General features: G+C 35.2%; 1 protein-coding gene across 2 annotated transcripts in view; it reads right to left on the bottom strand.

The window, feature by feature from the left end:
* Positions 1–1,008: 1,008 nt before the first annotated feature.
* LOC136031969 (vacuolar protein sorting-associated protein 26-like) overlaps positions 1,009–15,496 on the bottom strand; it is a 123,762-nt gene continuing 109,274 nt past the window's right edge. For both annotated transcript variants that reach the window (XM_065711984.1, XM_065711985.1), the window contains one exon: positions 1,009–5,979. In XM_065711984.1, coding sequence (XP_065568056.1) covers positions 5,861–5,979 — 119 coding nt within the window. In that variant the 3' untranslated portion in view covers positions 1,009–5,860. The remainder of the gene's footprint in view (positions 5,980–15,496) is intronic.

The raw sequence follows: 15,496 nt of genomic DNA, 5'->3' as shown, positions 1-15,496 counted from the left end.
ATAAATATGATATCTCAAATTTTTAACCAACGATTTTGGGAAAAAAGGTGGCAGAAAAGGGTACCCTCTAAACTTTTTAGTCACTTAAATGAACACTAGAAGTTTTAATTTCGGTTCAAATAAGCCCTCTCACGATATTCTAGGACTACTGGGTTTATACGATGACCCCTGGAAAAATACCAAATAAACACGCATCCGTGTTGGTGAAAAATAGTGAAAAAACCGTGTTGGTGAAAATGGTGAAAAATACAAGTTTCCAAAATTTTTACAGATAGATGCTTGAAACCTCTACGGTAGGTTTTCTGTTACGCTGAATTTGAAGGGATTTTTATTAAAATTTTCTACGAATATTTCTCAGGCTCGTAGCCTTTAATATATAAGACTAACCTTAATGAAATTTACATATTTGAAACCAACATAATATGTAGATTCTTTTGATATATCTATTGGTATTAAAATACCGTTTTGAGAGTTTCGGTTACTACTGAGCTTGGTCGCTCCTTACTTATGGTTCGGTACCACGAACTGTTTGACTATACAGCTCAGAATGATGAGTCATACTTCTCTGTCAATACTTAAGTGTAGTTTTCGACGGTCAGCACTTGTATAGAGGAAAGGCTCCATCTTCTAATACAAAGCTTTTAATTCAATGTTAGATTCGACAGAACTTGGTAGAGGTTTTTTTGCCTGCCAGTTAAGGGATTCTCGAAAGCTTCTAGATGCAAAGTTTATGTGAAAATGCCAAGCGTGGTGTCAAATAGAGGTATATTGTTCAAAATTGTAGTACCTTCTAGTGCTTCCTTCTCTGATTTCATACCAATATATGCAGCCATAACGGCTGTATTTGTTGAACTGGGAAAATATATGTAATCTGGCACAGGCAGATTTGTAAATTTGAACGTGTTCCTTATCGTCGGTGCCGTAACAAACTAGGGACACTATGGATTAATATTGTGTCTGTAACTACGCTTTGCCTAAACCTTTTTTTGAAAATAGATGAAGCAAATGCTTTTTTTCTCCCTCTAAGATGATCAGAGAAAATACCTTTAAAGACCTTTCTCTTGGGGCCATGGTGGGGGGGGGTCAAGTTATATCCAAAGCCATAGGTATTAGGCCTTTTAACGATGATGTACAAAATGGCTATCTCAAAATTTTGATCCGACGATTTTGGGAAAAAGAGAGGCCCGAGGAGGCCTAGCTACCATTCAATCTTTTTGGTCACTTAAAAAGGGCACTAGAACTTCTAATTTCCTTTCAAATAAGCCGTCTCTCGATATTCTAGGACTACTAGGTCAATACGATCACCCCAGAATAAAAAACAAATAACCAATTATCCGTGATCTTTATTCTGGTGAAAAATACAAAATTCCAAATTTTTGCAGATAGGAGACTTATATATTTGAAACCAGCATAAAATGTCGTCGACTCTTTTGATATCTATATTTTTTTAAATACTGTTTTGTAGAATTTCAGCTCCTATTCAACAGGGTCGTTCATTACTTTCAGTTCGGTACCACGAACTGTTTGCCTATCCAGCTTGGACTGATGAGTCATACTTCCTCGTCTTTTCCTAAGTGCAGTTCTCGACGGCCAGCACTTGTATGGAGGAAAGACTCCACTTTCCAATATAAAACTTTTAATCTAATCTTAGATTTGACAGCACGTGATTGAGGTTATTGAGGTTTTTTGCTTGCCTATTAAATTTAAAGTCAAGTTTCAGGCGGAAAATGCCATCCGTGGTGTCAACAAAGAGAGGTATATTGTTCAAAATTGCAATAGCTTCTAGTGCTTCCTTCTCCGATTTCACTCTAATAGAGCCTGTGTTTGTTGAACTGTAAAAATTTATGTAATTTGGCTGAGGTAGATTTTTAAATTTGAACACTTCTCTTATCATCGGTTCCTCAAGGAAGTCAGGGACACTATGGATGAATATTGTGTCTGTAACTACATTTTGCCTTGACCACTTTCTGAAAATAGATGAAGTAAATGTTTTTTCCTTCCATCTATGATGATCGGAAAATGAATCCATAAATAGATGCTGGTTATTCATAATAGAAATTTCCAGGCTCTTACTAAAGAACTGCATTCCATTCAGAGACGTTGCAGCATTTCTAGCACCTTGCTCGTGAGCCATCTCCACAACTGCTTCTCCACAATCTTCAACAATTATTACACGTTTAACATAGCCATAGATGCTGAAAACGTTAAATAAATGGTCGTTATTTATTCGTAAATCCAAGCCTTGTATCCATAAACATGCTGATCTCGAAAAAGCTAGAATTGATTTAGGTTCATTGTTCGACTTCAAATGCCTTTTACGAATCTGGCGCTTCTTTTTCTTTTCCGTTACATTGGTAACATTGATTTTAGGTTTATCTGATTTTTTACTCAGGCTCGGTTCTAGTTTTCTTGGATTTACTTTCATTTCCCTTTGTATATTATTTAAGTACTATGGCAACTTGTTTAAAAAATTGTTTAAACATGCCTGATCTTGTATTATTTATGCACAAGTGATGTTAATCTATAAACATCACAACTTTTGAATACTTCAGCTTTAGCGTCTAAAACTTCTATTTGTCAAAAACAATGCATGGGAAAATATTTTTGCATCAGGCGTTTTATCTCTATGGACAAAAAATATGGATAATTTGGTGAAAATACTATTCAAACTCCGAAAAGGTTTATAAAGTTAAAGTGTCGTCATTAAAAGAAGAAAACAGGAGTTCATTTTGAACATGGTCTTATTATAGCATGGGAAACATGCCGAAATGCCAGTTGAACTTCCAACTAAGAAAACCCAACGTACGCTGATTGATTTTCAGTAATTTTGTAAGCTACGTAGTAATGCAGAAAAACGTGAAATTGTAACTGGATACATTCGATATAAAGAATATAATGATCTCACAAGAAAGTTTGGATTTATAAAAAAGGGCATATGACTGGAAATATTACTTTAGGAAGACAATGGCATTTGAATGAATAATTTCGTGTTTCCAAACGATTTTCAAAAGATAGCATCATGTAAATGTTTTCATTTATATAAAAGAATAAGATTGTAAGGTTTTATTTAGGAAAACTGATACATTAGGATGTAGTAAAGCCAGCCAATGCATTTGTGTGTCTACAAGGACCAAAAATATAGGTAAATCAATCAATTATATGTAAACAATGTAGAACAAAAGAATTCATAACACATCCGTCAAAATGACGTAATTATATTTGCAATATGTGACGTGACCATTCTATGAGGGAATGAAATCCTGATATTCCAACCCTACAGTACAGCAAAGCTCACTTGCAAGGAGTGAGAGCCTCACGATTGGATATATACTAAACAAAAGCTACCGCTCGAACAAAACAGAGACTATCATGAAGGGCCGAAGGCTTTGACTGCTTACGATATTGCCTAAGCAAAACGAGGACCATTAGAAGCTCATATAGAATGGCCCTTACTCTAAAAAATGTAGGCTATATGATATATATCTATATACTCTCTTTAAAGCGAGGAAGCATATGTATATGTTCATGTATTTTGTTCCCGACAAGGGCTCAAAAATTTTTTTTCTGAAAACTAGCACACTGAGATTTTCTGGCTTGAGAAAAACAATCTATACAGGTGACAAGTTTGGGATAATTCTCTTAGAATCTTAGTTTAAGAAAAATATTTCTTATGTGAATGACGTCACATTTATTTATATTTAAAGAGTAAACAATACAAGAAATAGGAGGAATATGCATTGACAAATAAAGAGTTTCTGTCGTCATCTTACCAGGGTATGACGAAGGTAATGGTAGATACTTATGTAAAAGCCTTAGAGCCCGGTTTTGCACAATTTGTAATGGTTTAAGATGGGTTTTAAATGTTGCCATATAAATAACAGGACAATATGATAAATGGGAATGAACTAAAGAAAAATATAACAATCTTAATATTTCATAAGGGAAAAAATGTTGCAACCTATAGATGATTCCAACTCCTTGTGCTGTACTAAAATAAATCTTAAAACCAGTAAGCTTGAATTGAATATGCTAATAAACCTTAAAACGAACAAAAATATTTTAGTATTGAAGTATAAATGAAACCCAAAAGGAACAAAAATTAAATAAACAATGTAATCACTTGCATAATTTTCGAGACCATGAAAATAACGATCTCAAAAGAAAATCTGGATTTAAAAAAAGAACAGAAGACTGAAAATGTTATATGAGAATGAAAATGATGCTTGAACAAATAATTTCATGCTTCTAAATGATCTTCAAAAGATAGCACTATAGAAATATTTTTGTTTATATAAAGGACTAAGATTGTAAAGTCTTGTTTTATGAAAGCTGATATATTAGGGTATCTTCGGATATATTAGGATATAATAAAGTCAATATATGTGTTTGTGTGTCCACAAAGGCCGAAAGTATAGATAAAGCTAATCAGTTATATGTGAGCAATGTAGAATGGAAGAATTTATAGCACATCCAAGGTCCGAAGGCCCTAGCTGCGTGCGATCTTGTCTAAGCAAAGCAAAGACCATTAAAAGCCTATAAAGCATGCTGTTTACTCTAAAAATGAGGGCACATGGTATATATCTATTTATTCTCTTTAAGTGAGGAAACACATTTATAATTATGTGTTTTTTCGTGAAAACAGCTTGATAAATTTGTTCTGAAAACAGACATTCCTACATTTTCTGGCAAAAAAAAAACGATATATATAGGTGACAACTTTGGGATGTTTCACTTACAGCCTTAGTTTTGGAAAAATATTTTTGTTATCACATTTATTTGCATTTAAAGAGCTAACAAAGCATGATAGTATTGCATTGACGTTGTGTGCTAATATGGAACGCTGCAAAAAAAGTCTTTAGTTAGAAACAAGCAATAGCTAGAATTGCAACGAATTAAAAACCAAAACAAAACACGAAGAAATAGGGGGTTAAAAGACGCGACAACGAGAATCAAAACAAACCGCAGGGGAAACTGAAACACAACAAAATTTATTATTTTTCATTTGTGAATCACTGTAGTACTGGTTATCGCTAGTCTTCTAAAGGTAAATTTCGTTTTGCGTGTGATTCATCAGGATTCTCGTTGTTACTTTTCTTCTAAATGTAGATTCTGTTGTGCGTCATTTTCATTTGTGGTTTGAAGTGATTCTCACTGTCAATTGTGATTAATTGTGATATTCTTAAAATAACCATTCTCTTTATTAAATTGTAATTTTAATCGTTTTGTAAATGCTTCCTATTCGATTGATCATGCTCGTTGTCACTTGTATTATCTTCAGGTTTAGTTTAGTATTATTTTCGTTTGAGATTTGTCTTGATGCTCGCTTTAGCAAGTCTTATAAAAGCAAATTTTTTTATGCAATATTTAATTTAGTGATTTAATTTAAAGACATAGCTTCGCAGGGTCTTTCTTCATCCTAGCCTATTCAAAGCATCCCTATTTACACTCTTCTAAGAAGTTAAAATTTCTCTTAAATGTTTCCTTAAGACATCATTCCACCCCATTGGGGGTGCCTCACTTTTAGTTTGGCCCTAGACGGTTGACTGACAAGGATACTCTTTGGCAAGGACAAGGGCAAGGATGATACAGCGTCTGCAGAGATACCTGGGGCGTCATTTTACTGAAACTTCCGTCTAAGATGCTTTTAGCGGCTCAGGACTGCTATTGTATTAAGCTGAGAAGGTCTATAGAAGTATTCTTTATATTTCAAGCAATGAGGTTGCTTCTCCCTTGGGTTTTTCTTAACAAAGCCATAAAGATTTTCTGACTTGTCAGCAAAATCTATTATACGTAACTACAAGCAGGCGTCGCAGAGCAGCACGGGTGAAATGTTTTTCAGATGTTACAATTTAACCTCTTTTTACCTGCTGTTCAGAATTTTAACCTGCTGTTCTGTGTTACAATTTAAACTCTTGCGGTACAACTTTAGTGGGAAAACATGAACAATTCTGCTTAAACGTTGGCAGACCTTTCTGTTTCCTAGAAAAAGAAGAAATGTTACTGCTTTAAGTTTTCAAAAATTCATCACCACCCCAATCTCCATAAATCCCATATACCAGGCTTACGCATGCTTAGAGTAAATAACCCGCTCATTCACAATTCACGAAGTGAATTTTGCAATACAACATATTAGGGCTAAGGCAACTAGTAACTACGATAACATACACCCTACATGGATAATGAATCTCACCCCTTTTTATAAACAGGAAGTCCTAAGTTGCTATAACCATGCATGGCATACACCCGTATTCCCAAATGTTCATCCCTCCTACCAATCTGAAAGAAAAAAATAAAGCCAAATATTCCCCTGAGTCTTATAGGCCTGTAATGATTATTTCTGGGAAAAGTAAAGGAGAAAATGATTTACCATCGATTCCGTTGGTTTGTTGAAGAATAATATGATTCATCATACTTGAACTGGTTTCAGGAAACACCACTCCTCGATATTATCTTGTTAACAAATGCCATAAATAGATTCCAATCTAAAAATACTGTCCTAGTTGCTGTTTCCTAAAACTTGAAGGAGCATATAACAATGTGAACCACCAGGCACAGAGTCTTAGATCTTCAGCACTCAAATAAGACTGGCTGCATGGTTTGCTAATGAAAAAATATTACTTTCGAAAGCTGACAGTCTACTTGCAATTTTCACAGCTTGTGTTCCTCATTGCCAAATTGTCAAGGGAATGAAGCTAAAAAGGACTGTAACCACTGGAATTGTTCAGCACGGTTTAGCCGCATATGAAAGAGAAGAACTTCTTAAGTTTTAGAAAGTCTCAAAATTCCCTGTATTGCTGATGAAACAACTGACCGAACAGCTGCAAAGTGTCTTGTATTGATTTTTAAATTTGTTGGAACTGTTCTACTGACAAATTTCGCGATGAATATCTTGGTCTACTAGAAATAGAGGACACTCCGAGACGCGGGCTAAAAACTGTCATTGACAATTACCTAGAAAAGAAGAGATACCAAAAAACAACATGATAGGAGTTGCTTTTGACAGTACTTCAGCGAACACAAGAACTAATGGAGGTCTTAGAGTACAGCTTAAAAATGACATACCGGACCTGTTTTTTTTTTGGTTGTACCCGCCATTCAGTGGCACTGTGTTCAATTTATGCAGTGAAAGGTCTACCTAATAGTCTTGAGCCTTTTCTGAGGAACTTGATAGTGTATGAGTCAGTAAGTAGCAAGAGGCAAGAATAATTTCAGGAAATGCAATAATTTGCTTGAAAAAACGCCCATAAGCTTCTTCTAATAGTTAATACACATTGGCTTTCAATGGAAAAAGCTGTCAATAGAGTGTAAGAAAAGTGGGCATCTCTTTTGCTCTTATTTATCAACCATGCGTTAGGTACAGAGGCTTCGGATACACTGGGCAAGAGAAGAGCTGCAAAGATTCTGAAGTTTATACAAAATGCACTTGTAAAAGCTTGCATTATTTTTTTAGCTTCATACTACAAAAAGTCAATAGCATGAATATTATGTTTTAGTCCTCTGTCACGCTACCAGCACGCTTTTAAAATCATTACTTAGATATTTCATCATAGCTTAGTGACTGAGGGACAGAGTCCATTTTCAGTGGATCTCACCAAAAAAAATTTTCGCACCATGAAATAGTTAAATTCTTTACCAAACACTATGGTGCACCTGGAAAACCACAATAGTAAATTGGGTCCTATTGAACTTTTTGGATTTAAGGAGCACTGTTTTGTGTACATGGTAGAACTTGTTTGTCAAATTAAAAGTAGATTTGACCACAAAGACGAAAAATTGAAAGCAACTCTGCTTTTGGATCCTGAAATCCTCCTTGGTGGAAAACGTGGGAGCATTGTGTTTCTAACCAGTTGATTTTCTCACTTGCTCGGGGAAACAAAGTTTCCACAAGAGAAGGCCCAAAACGATCTTAATGAACTTTGGAACTCCATCTTTGGCGAAATAGAACACGTTACTCGCTTAACCATTGCAGAAGTGAATCCATCAGTTTTCTCGTCTGCCTAAAGAAAATGTAAAAATGCCAAGGGAAAGAAACTTGCAAAGATATATGTAATTTTATGCTCGTGTTGTGTGGACTGCCACACTCTTCGAAGTTGCTGAAAGACATTTTAACCTACTTGGTAACATCAAGACCAAATTACGCAATCATCTTCTAATAGAAATGACTAGTTTTAATGCATGTGAAGCAACTACTGTGGCGTTCTAGAACGCCACATGTACGTTTAGAAATGTACGTTTAGTACGTTTTTTATGTACGTTTAGAAATGCACAAGAAACACTGCAATTGGCAAATAGCCAGCAAAGGAAGAAAGAAGACTGGATTTCATGCTGAGAACAATCTCAAAGAGGAATTCTCATTAGAATATTAATCTTAAGTATCTAAAAATTGTTTCTTTAGTGTTTACTTGTTTTTATGAGTTTTGTGCTTGTATTAAGCGATTTGTATTGTTTAATTAAATTTGATTTTAACTAGCCATTTCCAAAGGGTCTTCTGGTCAGTATTCCAAGTGATAAGAAAAATTACCTCCAGTCTCAGAGATTTCAAGATGGACATATTATGGACATAGGTTAGACAAAAAATGGACATATTTCGACTAAAAATGAAACTTTTTGGATGCTCAGGCTTATGGGACAATGCTCAATAGTAGCTCGTCCCCGTGTTCTTTTACTTGTCCAATGGGATTTCCACTTATCAGGGTTTAACCCCTAAAAGATAAAAACAAATACTTATCTGGCCACATGTCACTTGAAATGGCACAAATAGCTACGAGAATAGCAACATTTTTCACATGTAAAATAGCCTGTATTATTGCAATAAACCCCCAAGTCAAAAAAAACCTCTAGTCATAGTTGCTCCCATTTTTCACTGCTGTTCCACAAATAGTATGTATTTTATTAAGACATATAAATTTTAAGACAGGTACCAACAAAACTCCATCAGGGATTGTATTTACTTAAGATTAAATCAGCAATATGAATGCTTAGTTTTGTGATATCCTAGTCTTGAAATAATAAAAAAAGAGAAATTATATGTTCTATTTGTTTTCCACTAGCCCATTTGAGAAAAATCATTTGTGACGACTATATACCCATGGTTGGCTCAGAATCTCTCTAAATTGCTTTAAACAGAAGGAATTTTAAAAACAATTATACTGATCAGCAAGAAGAATATTAACATAACTCTCTAAACTTGGTACTTTTTAAGACAATTTTTAGTAAAGCAAATGCAAAACTTTAATGGTGCCCTATGTCATCTAAAAAAACCCATTAAAATGTGTCAGATGTATTTTGATATAAGATGCCTCAAAGACTTTTAGTTGAATCTATGAAATGAAGGGTCAGGTATTCCTTAACATTTATACAACATGTAAAAAGAAAAACAGCTCAAATTTTTTCACAAAAGAAGAAGCTTGATAGGGTCCTAAATTCCTCTTCTCAAAAAGGTGGAGGCCTATTGACACTTGTGAGAAAGGATTTGATTAGCTCTGTTGTCAATATTGATGTCCAGTCATCAATGGAAATACTAGTTATAAAGGTTGAGATGGATGATCTTCCCCCCTGGTCAGTAGTTAATATTTATATAAATAAACCCTCTTCTTTCAATAACCCAATTTTCAGGAAATTATTAGATCTTTCCCCAAACCAACTAATACTTGGAGATTTTATTCTTCACCATCCCCTGTGGGACTTAACCCACCCTAGAGACCCTCAATCACTGTTGCTCTTGGATTCAATCTCTATCAGTCAGAATTCCCGCACACTAATCACACCTAAGAATTTAGGAACTAATGTGCATTCCTCCAATGGTAAAAATTCAACCATTGATCTTAGTTTTGTTGGTAGCAGACTATCTGCTTATAGTAAGGTGTCCAGGGTCCATGATAATTTTGGCAGTCAGCATTACCCACTTATTACAGAACTGTCAAAAAGACCAGTTCTCTCTAAATTTAACATTGCTCCTAGATGGATTTTCAATGAGGATAATTGGAAACCATGGGCATTTAGATTGGGGAGTAAGGTACCAGATCTAATTAATGATATTGATGATTTAAATGAAAATATCACTAAAAGCATCATTGATGCTTCAAATATTTTTTTTTTAAACTCCAAACACAACTAGTAAAAAATAGGAAAAAAAATATACACCTTTGGAATAATAATTTAGAATCACTAAAACACAATAAGTGTAACGCTAGAAAGATCTGGCTTTCAGATAAAAGCAACCTTTACAAAAAAATTGAAATGAGAAAGGCTGAAGCTATTTAAAAGAAAAATATGTCCTGGCTGAAAGAAAAGCAGCTTGGGAAGGTATTTGTGAAAATCAGTTTAATCAGACAACTCCTTCAAAAACACTTCGGAAAAATTTCAGAAAATTTGCAGGTTATCAGCATAGTGAACAGTCTATTCAAGTGATTGAGTCCAATGAGGGTTCAATTATTTATAAGCCATATGAAGTGGCAGAGTCTTTGAATGGTTATTTTGGAGGTCAATCTTCAAATAGTAGTACATATAATAACTCTCTGTTTACGGAAGCTCAGTTTCCCCCAGGGTCTGTCACAAATCTTGACAAAGATTTTGATATAGATGCGCTAACTTCTACAATACAGTTTCTAAATGACTCAGCAATGGGTGAAGATTTGGTCCACAATAAGATGCTTAGAGCTCTTCCACCAACTTTCTTGGTCCCTCTTCGTTACTTGTTTAACAGATGTTGGGAAAGCGGCTCTGTCCCAGCTGCTAGGAAGTCTTAAATTCTAGTCCCAATATATAAAGGTAAAGGGGATCGTTCTGACCCAGCCTCATACCGCCCAATTGCCTTAACCTCATGCATTGCTAAACTCTATGAGAAAATGATTAAGCTGAGATTTGAACCCCTTATTGATAATTTTCTTATTGCTGAACAAGCAGGTTTTTGGAAAGATAGATCAACCCTTGATAACCTAATTCAACTTGATCATGACATTAAGAAAGCTTCTACAAGAAAGCGAGTTGTATCTGCAGTCTTCTTTGACATTAAGAAAGCTTATGATACATTGGACCCCTTTGCAATCCATAGACAGACTCATAAATTTAATGTTGGAAATAATTTCTGGAAGTGGTGCAGGGCAGTGCTTTTTAATAGTACTATTAAAACCCGAGTTGGATCTATATGCTCTTCTGCTAAAACAGTCTCATTAGGTGTTCCTCAAGGAGGAGTTTTGAGTCCTCTTCTTTTCAACATACTGATTAATGATATTATTTTGGCTGATATGCACTCAATAAAGTTTGCCTTATATGCAGATGACTTAGCCCTTTGGACTGAAGGCTCCTCTCCTGAAGCTTGTCAACCCAAGCTCCAGGGTGCAATTGATAAATTGTCAATATGGCTTAATACAAAAAATCTGTTTTTTTCAATCCCAAAAACCACTGGCATGGTTTTTTCTAGGAAAATTGACCCTAGGCAAGATTGTCCCTCAATTAATCTGACTCGATATAAACAACAAATTCATTTTGCCAGGAATGTGAAGTTTCTTGGTATTTGGCTTGATAAAAAGTTGAATTGGAATGGTCATATTTCTTATCTTTGTGATGCACTTGAAAAACGATTGAACTTTATGCGTGCTGTTGCTGGGCAAAAGTGGAGTGCTAGCCGAGATGGTCTTCAAAGACTATTCATGTGTATAATATATGGAAAGATTGAATATTGTCTCTTGGTCTGTTACTCAGCTTCAAAAAATCTAATTTATAAAATTGAATCAATAATACACCATGGCCTGCGACTAATCACAGGTGCACTAAAAAGTACTCCTATTGCAACTCTGTTCAATGAGGTTAATATCCCTTCTTTAGAAGATTCTTGAAACTTTCTTCTAATTACCTTATGAAACTAAATACTAACCAAAACCTCCATGTTCTCAAGGAGTGTCTCATAAATCACACATTTTTCTATGAAAATCGGAAAACATATAGTAGTCCAGCCATTATCAAGTTGGTCTCCTTGCTGTATGGTATAGGTATTCCTGAAAACCTAATCTTTTCTTGCCAGACCCAGATATCTCCCAACCCTCCTAATAGCGTTGATAATGTTATAGATATAAATATCCCTGGCATGTATTGCCCTAACAATAAAATGAATAGCCTAATCCTTAATCAACTTACATTAGCTAAAATGGTTGAATTTTATAATTGGAAAGAGATATTTACTGATGGATCAGTCTCAAATGACGGGAAGGCATCCATAGGCATTTTTCTGAGTGGAACGGTTCATCAGTTGGGATTAGAGTTTCAGATGGAATTTCAATTTTCCATGCAGAATGCCTTGCTCTCCAAAAAGCTCTGGACACAGTGCTGGAAGTAGGATCAGATGCATTTGTTATCTTTTCTGATTCTAAAAGTGTTTAGAATCATGTTTAGAATTCAGAAAATAATGTCTTCTGATGCTCTTCAACTGAAAATGGTCTGGATTCATACTCACATAAGGATTAAGGGAAATAAAATTGCTGACAGTATTGCAAAACAGGCTATTCACCACCCAAATACTTGGAAAGTTGCTCTCACTGTAAATGAATCCTCAAAGTTAATAACCTCTGCTGCAAGTTCTCTTAGAATTAATAATACATGTATTGCAACAACAAATATTTATGTTTTGTCTTTTGAGGGGCATTGTATCCCACATCACCTTATCCACCCAAATAGGAAAATTACCAACTCTATTTTCCGTCTGAGAACTGGTCATGCAATGACCAGATCTCGTCAAGCACTATATCATCTTACAGATAGCAAGTCATGCCCTTTTTATAGGTGTTTAAATATTGACCAAAGCATTGTGTATGGTCTGGCCAAAGATAATGTTTGTGACATACGTGAACAGTCCGATTCCGATTAATCTTGTCTGTTTGTCTTGTATTATTTATCTGAAATTAATCTTGTCTGTTTGTCTTGTATTATTTATCTGAATGTTCCTTCTTGAAGCTTTTGATATTGATTTTCATTAAACATTGATCGAAAAAGGTTGAGATACGAGAATCTAGTTACCCATCAATTATTCTATTGGATAGGCTTGAAGGCCCAAGGGAAAAACGCTTTTAATTTCTTCACTATTCACTTCACATTTATACGGTTTTCCCACCGTAGACTTTCCCTGCTGTGGTACCTCTGCACTTTTCCTTCTGTTGCGTGCTTGACCAAACCGATGAACGACAAATGTGTGTTCACGGACTGAGCTGACCATGCTCACCTTTGACCGTTGAAAAGAAGGATAGAAAGCGCGTGTTTTCTCAAATTTATGACAGATTTTCACCACACTTCACTTGAAACTGAATCAACATTCATATTAAAGCGAGATTTTTCACCCATTCTCTCTCAAAAATACAAAACACCGCTTTCCCGAGAATTTCGGGCATGCCGCGGTTTTTACCGCATTATGGTTCAAGGATGCCGCGGAAATCCCGCTTTTTGACGAAGCCGGCGCCGCGGAGCGGTGCCGGTCGAGTGGCAACACTGATTGGCGAGTTAGTCAAATATTACTATATAAAACAGGCCTAGTTTCTAAACCATCATATAATTTTTAGTTGGAAAAAATTTTGAATGATTAGGCTAATACCTATAGCTTTTTATAAAGTCTATATTTGTTGAGATTGCTATTTAAACTGGATTTTTAAGGTAAAGTAGGGGTAAAATTTTACTTTAGCTACTTTTGGCTACATTTGAAAGAGGTTAGGCTAGGAAAATGAAACTTTCAGCTATGTGTCTACAGGCCAAAGTATGTCCCAGGAAGATATTTTGAAGTATCTACTTCTACGTCTTTTCCCTCTAGAGGGTCCTGAAATTTTTGGGTGCCTTATTTTTTGGTTACCAGTTTCTTTTTCTCTGGCCTTAGTTCTGAAAAGACAATTCCTGTTGATTGAGCAGAACTTTAAGCCATAACACTGATTTTTTCTAATTTTAGAAATAATCTTTTATGCCACCTCATTATATGTTAAATATATGGCTTATAATATTTATTCTCCATGAAATTTGTTTTATTTGATTTCATTGATGTCAGTTGCTTTCTGTTAAAAATCCATCTTTTTTTTTGCATCAAGCCTCTGTTTTTGTTATTGTAGAGAAAATACGCTCGGCTTTCGCCCTCTGCGTCACCAAACAATAATTAAACTAAAATCATAGAAACGAAAAGAATATACAAATCAAATAAAAAGAATGAGCAGAAAATTATCAAAATTATTAAAAGAATCGGCTTGTTACGCTGATTGCAAATATATAACATTCAGTAATTTTAGTGTTACCAATCAGAGGCACTAAATTAGATAAACTAAATCTAGCCAAAGAAGATTTGTCTATTTTCCGAAAAAGAAGTAAGAAATCCCTAAAAGTAAAGTTTCGCTAAGTTTCAACTTGGTACCCTCGTTCGCTTCCGGCATATCGTAGATGCACATGTTTGACAAACTGAATAAGCATAGTCCTTGGCTTAAATTCAGCTTCCCATCCCAGAAAATACAGGAGATTCAAGCTTGATATTAAGAAATGGCAAAGACACTGTACCAGAGTTCAAAGAGGCATCCTTCTGAAGTTTATTTTCATCCCCTGAACCCCCTAATAAGATTGCAAATATCTCCTTCTCCCCAATTTCTCCCTCTGATGCTATAAATAAAATCCTAAGGCTTAGAAAATCAACTACTTGTCCCTTAGACATCCCAGTTCGCTTAATTAAAGCCTTTTCAGACAAAACTGCTGAGCCCTTTATCAAATATTTTCAGCCAAATTGCATAATTTAGTAAATTCCCAATTTGCTGGAACCAAGGTTTTATAACACCTATCCCAAAAAAAACGCACCAGTCTGATTTTCGCCAACATACACCCCATTACACTCGTTTCAGTTTTTTCCGAACTTTATGAAGTTTTCCTCTGTGACTGGCTTAAAGTTGTAATTTGTCCAAGTATTGACGTCCGACAGTGGAAATTTAAGGAAAACTTTTACCACCCATTACCGTGGGCATTTAATACTTTTATTTCTAGTTATGATTAACGATATTGGTAAGGAATTCCCCCAAAGTTGGAAATTCGTGAATGATCTTTCGATCCTTGAAGCATGTCACAACAATGTTAAAAGTTACCCCTCGAAATCCAAACTCGTATTTCGGATGAAGATAAGAACCTAAATATGAAAGTAAATTCCACTAAATCGAACATAATGACGATAAATCTCTTGAAATCCACTCCTGTGTTTCTTGACCATATCCCACCCGAAATGCTTGTGAAACATTTTAAACTTCTTGCTGTGGGTTTGGTAATATGTCTCACAGTTGCTCAGGATTAAATCTAGTATGCTGCCGGATTCATGTTTTAGGAAATTTACAACCTGATTTGAGGGAGAGGCACGATGCTAGCCAGCTTTTCTTAGTTTATTTAAAGTCCCCAGCCGGAATAATACAAGGGTTTCAATAAAAAGCACGACGGTGGTCGACAGTCTTTTGGAGGTATGTTACTAGATTACGGCAGTTTTTAGCACTTTCCGGGTAGT

Source organism: Artemia franciscana, chromosome 10, assembly GCF_032884065.1.
Source record: "Artemia franciscana chromosome 10, ASM3288406v1, whole genome shotgun sequence".
Classification (NCBI taxonomy): domain Eukaryota; kingdom Metazoa; phylum Arthropoda; class Branchiopoda; order Anostraca; family Artemiidae; genus Artemia; species Artemia franciscana.
The sequence above is the reverse complement of the archived record's forward strand: the minus strand, read 5'-3'. Positions and strand labels throughout refer to the sequence as shown.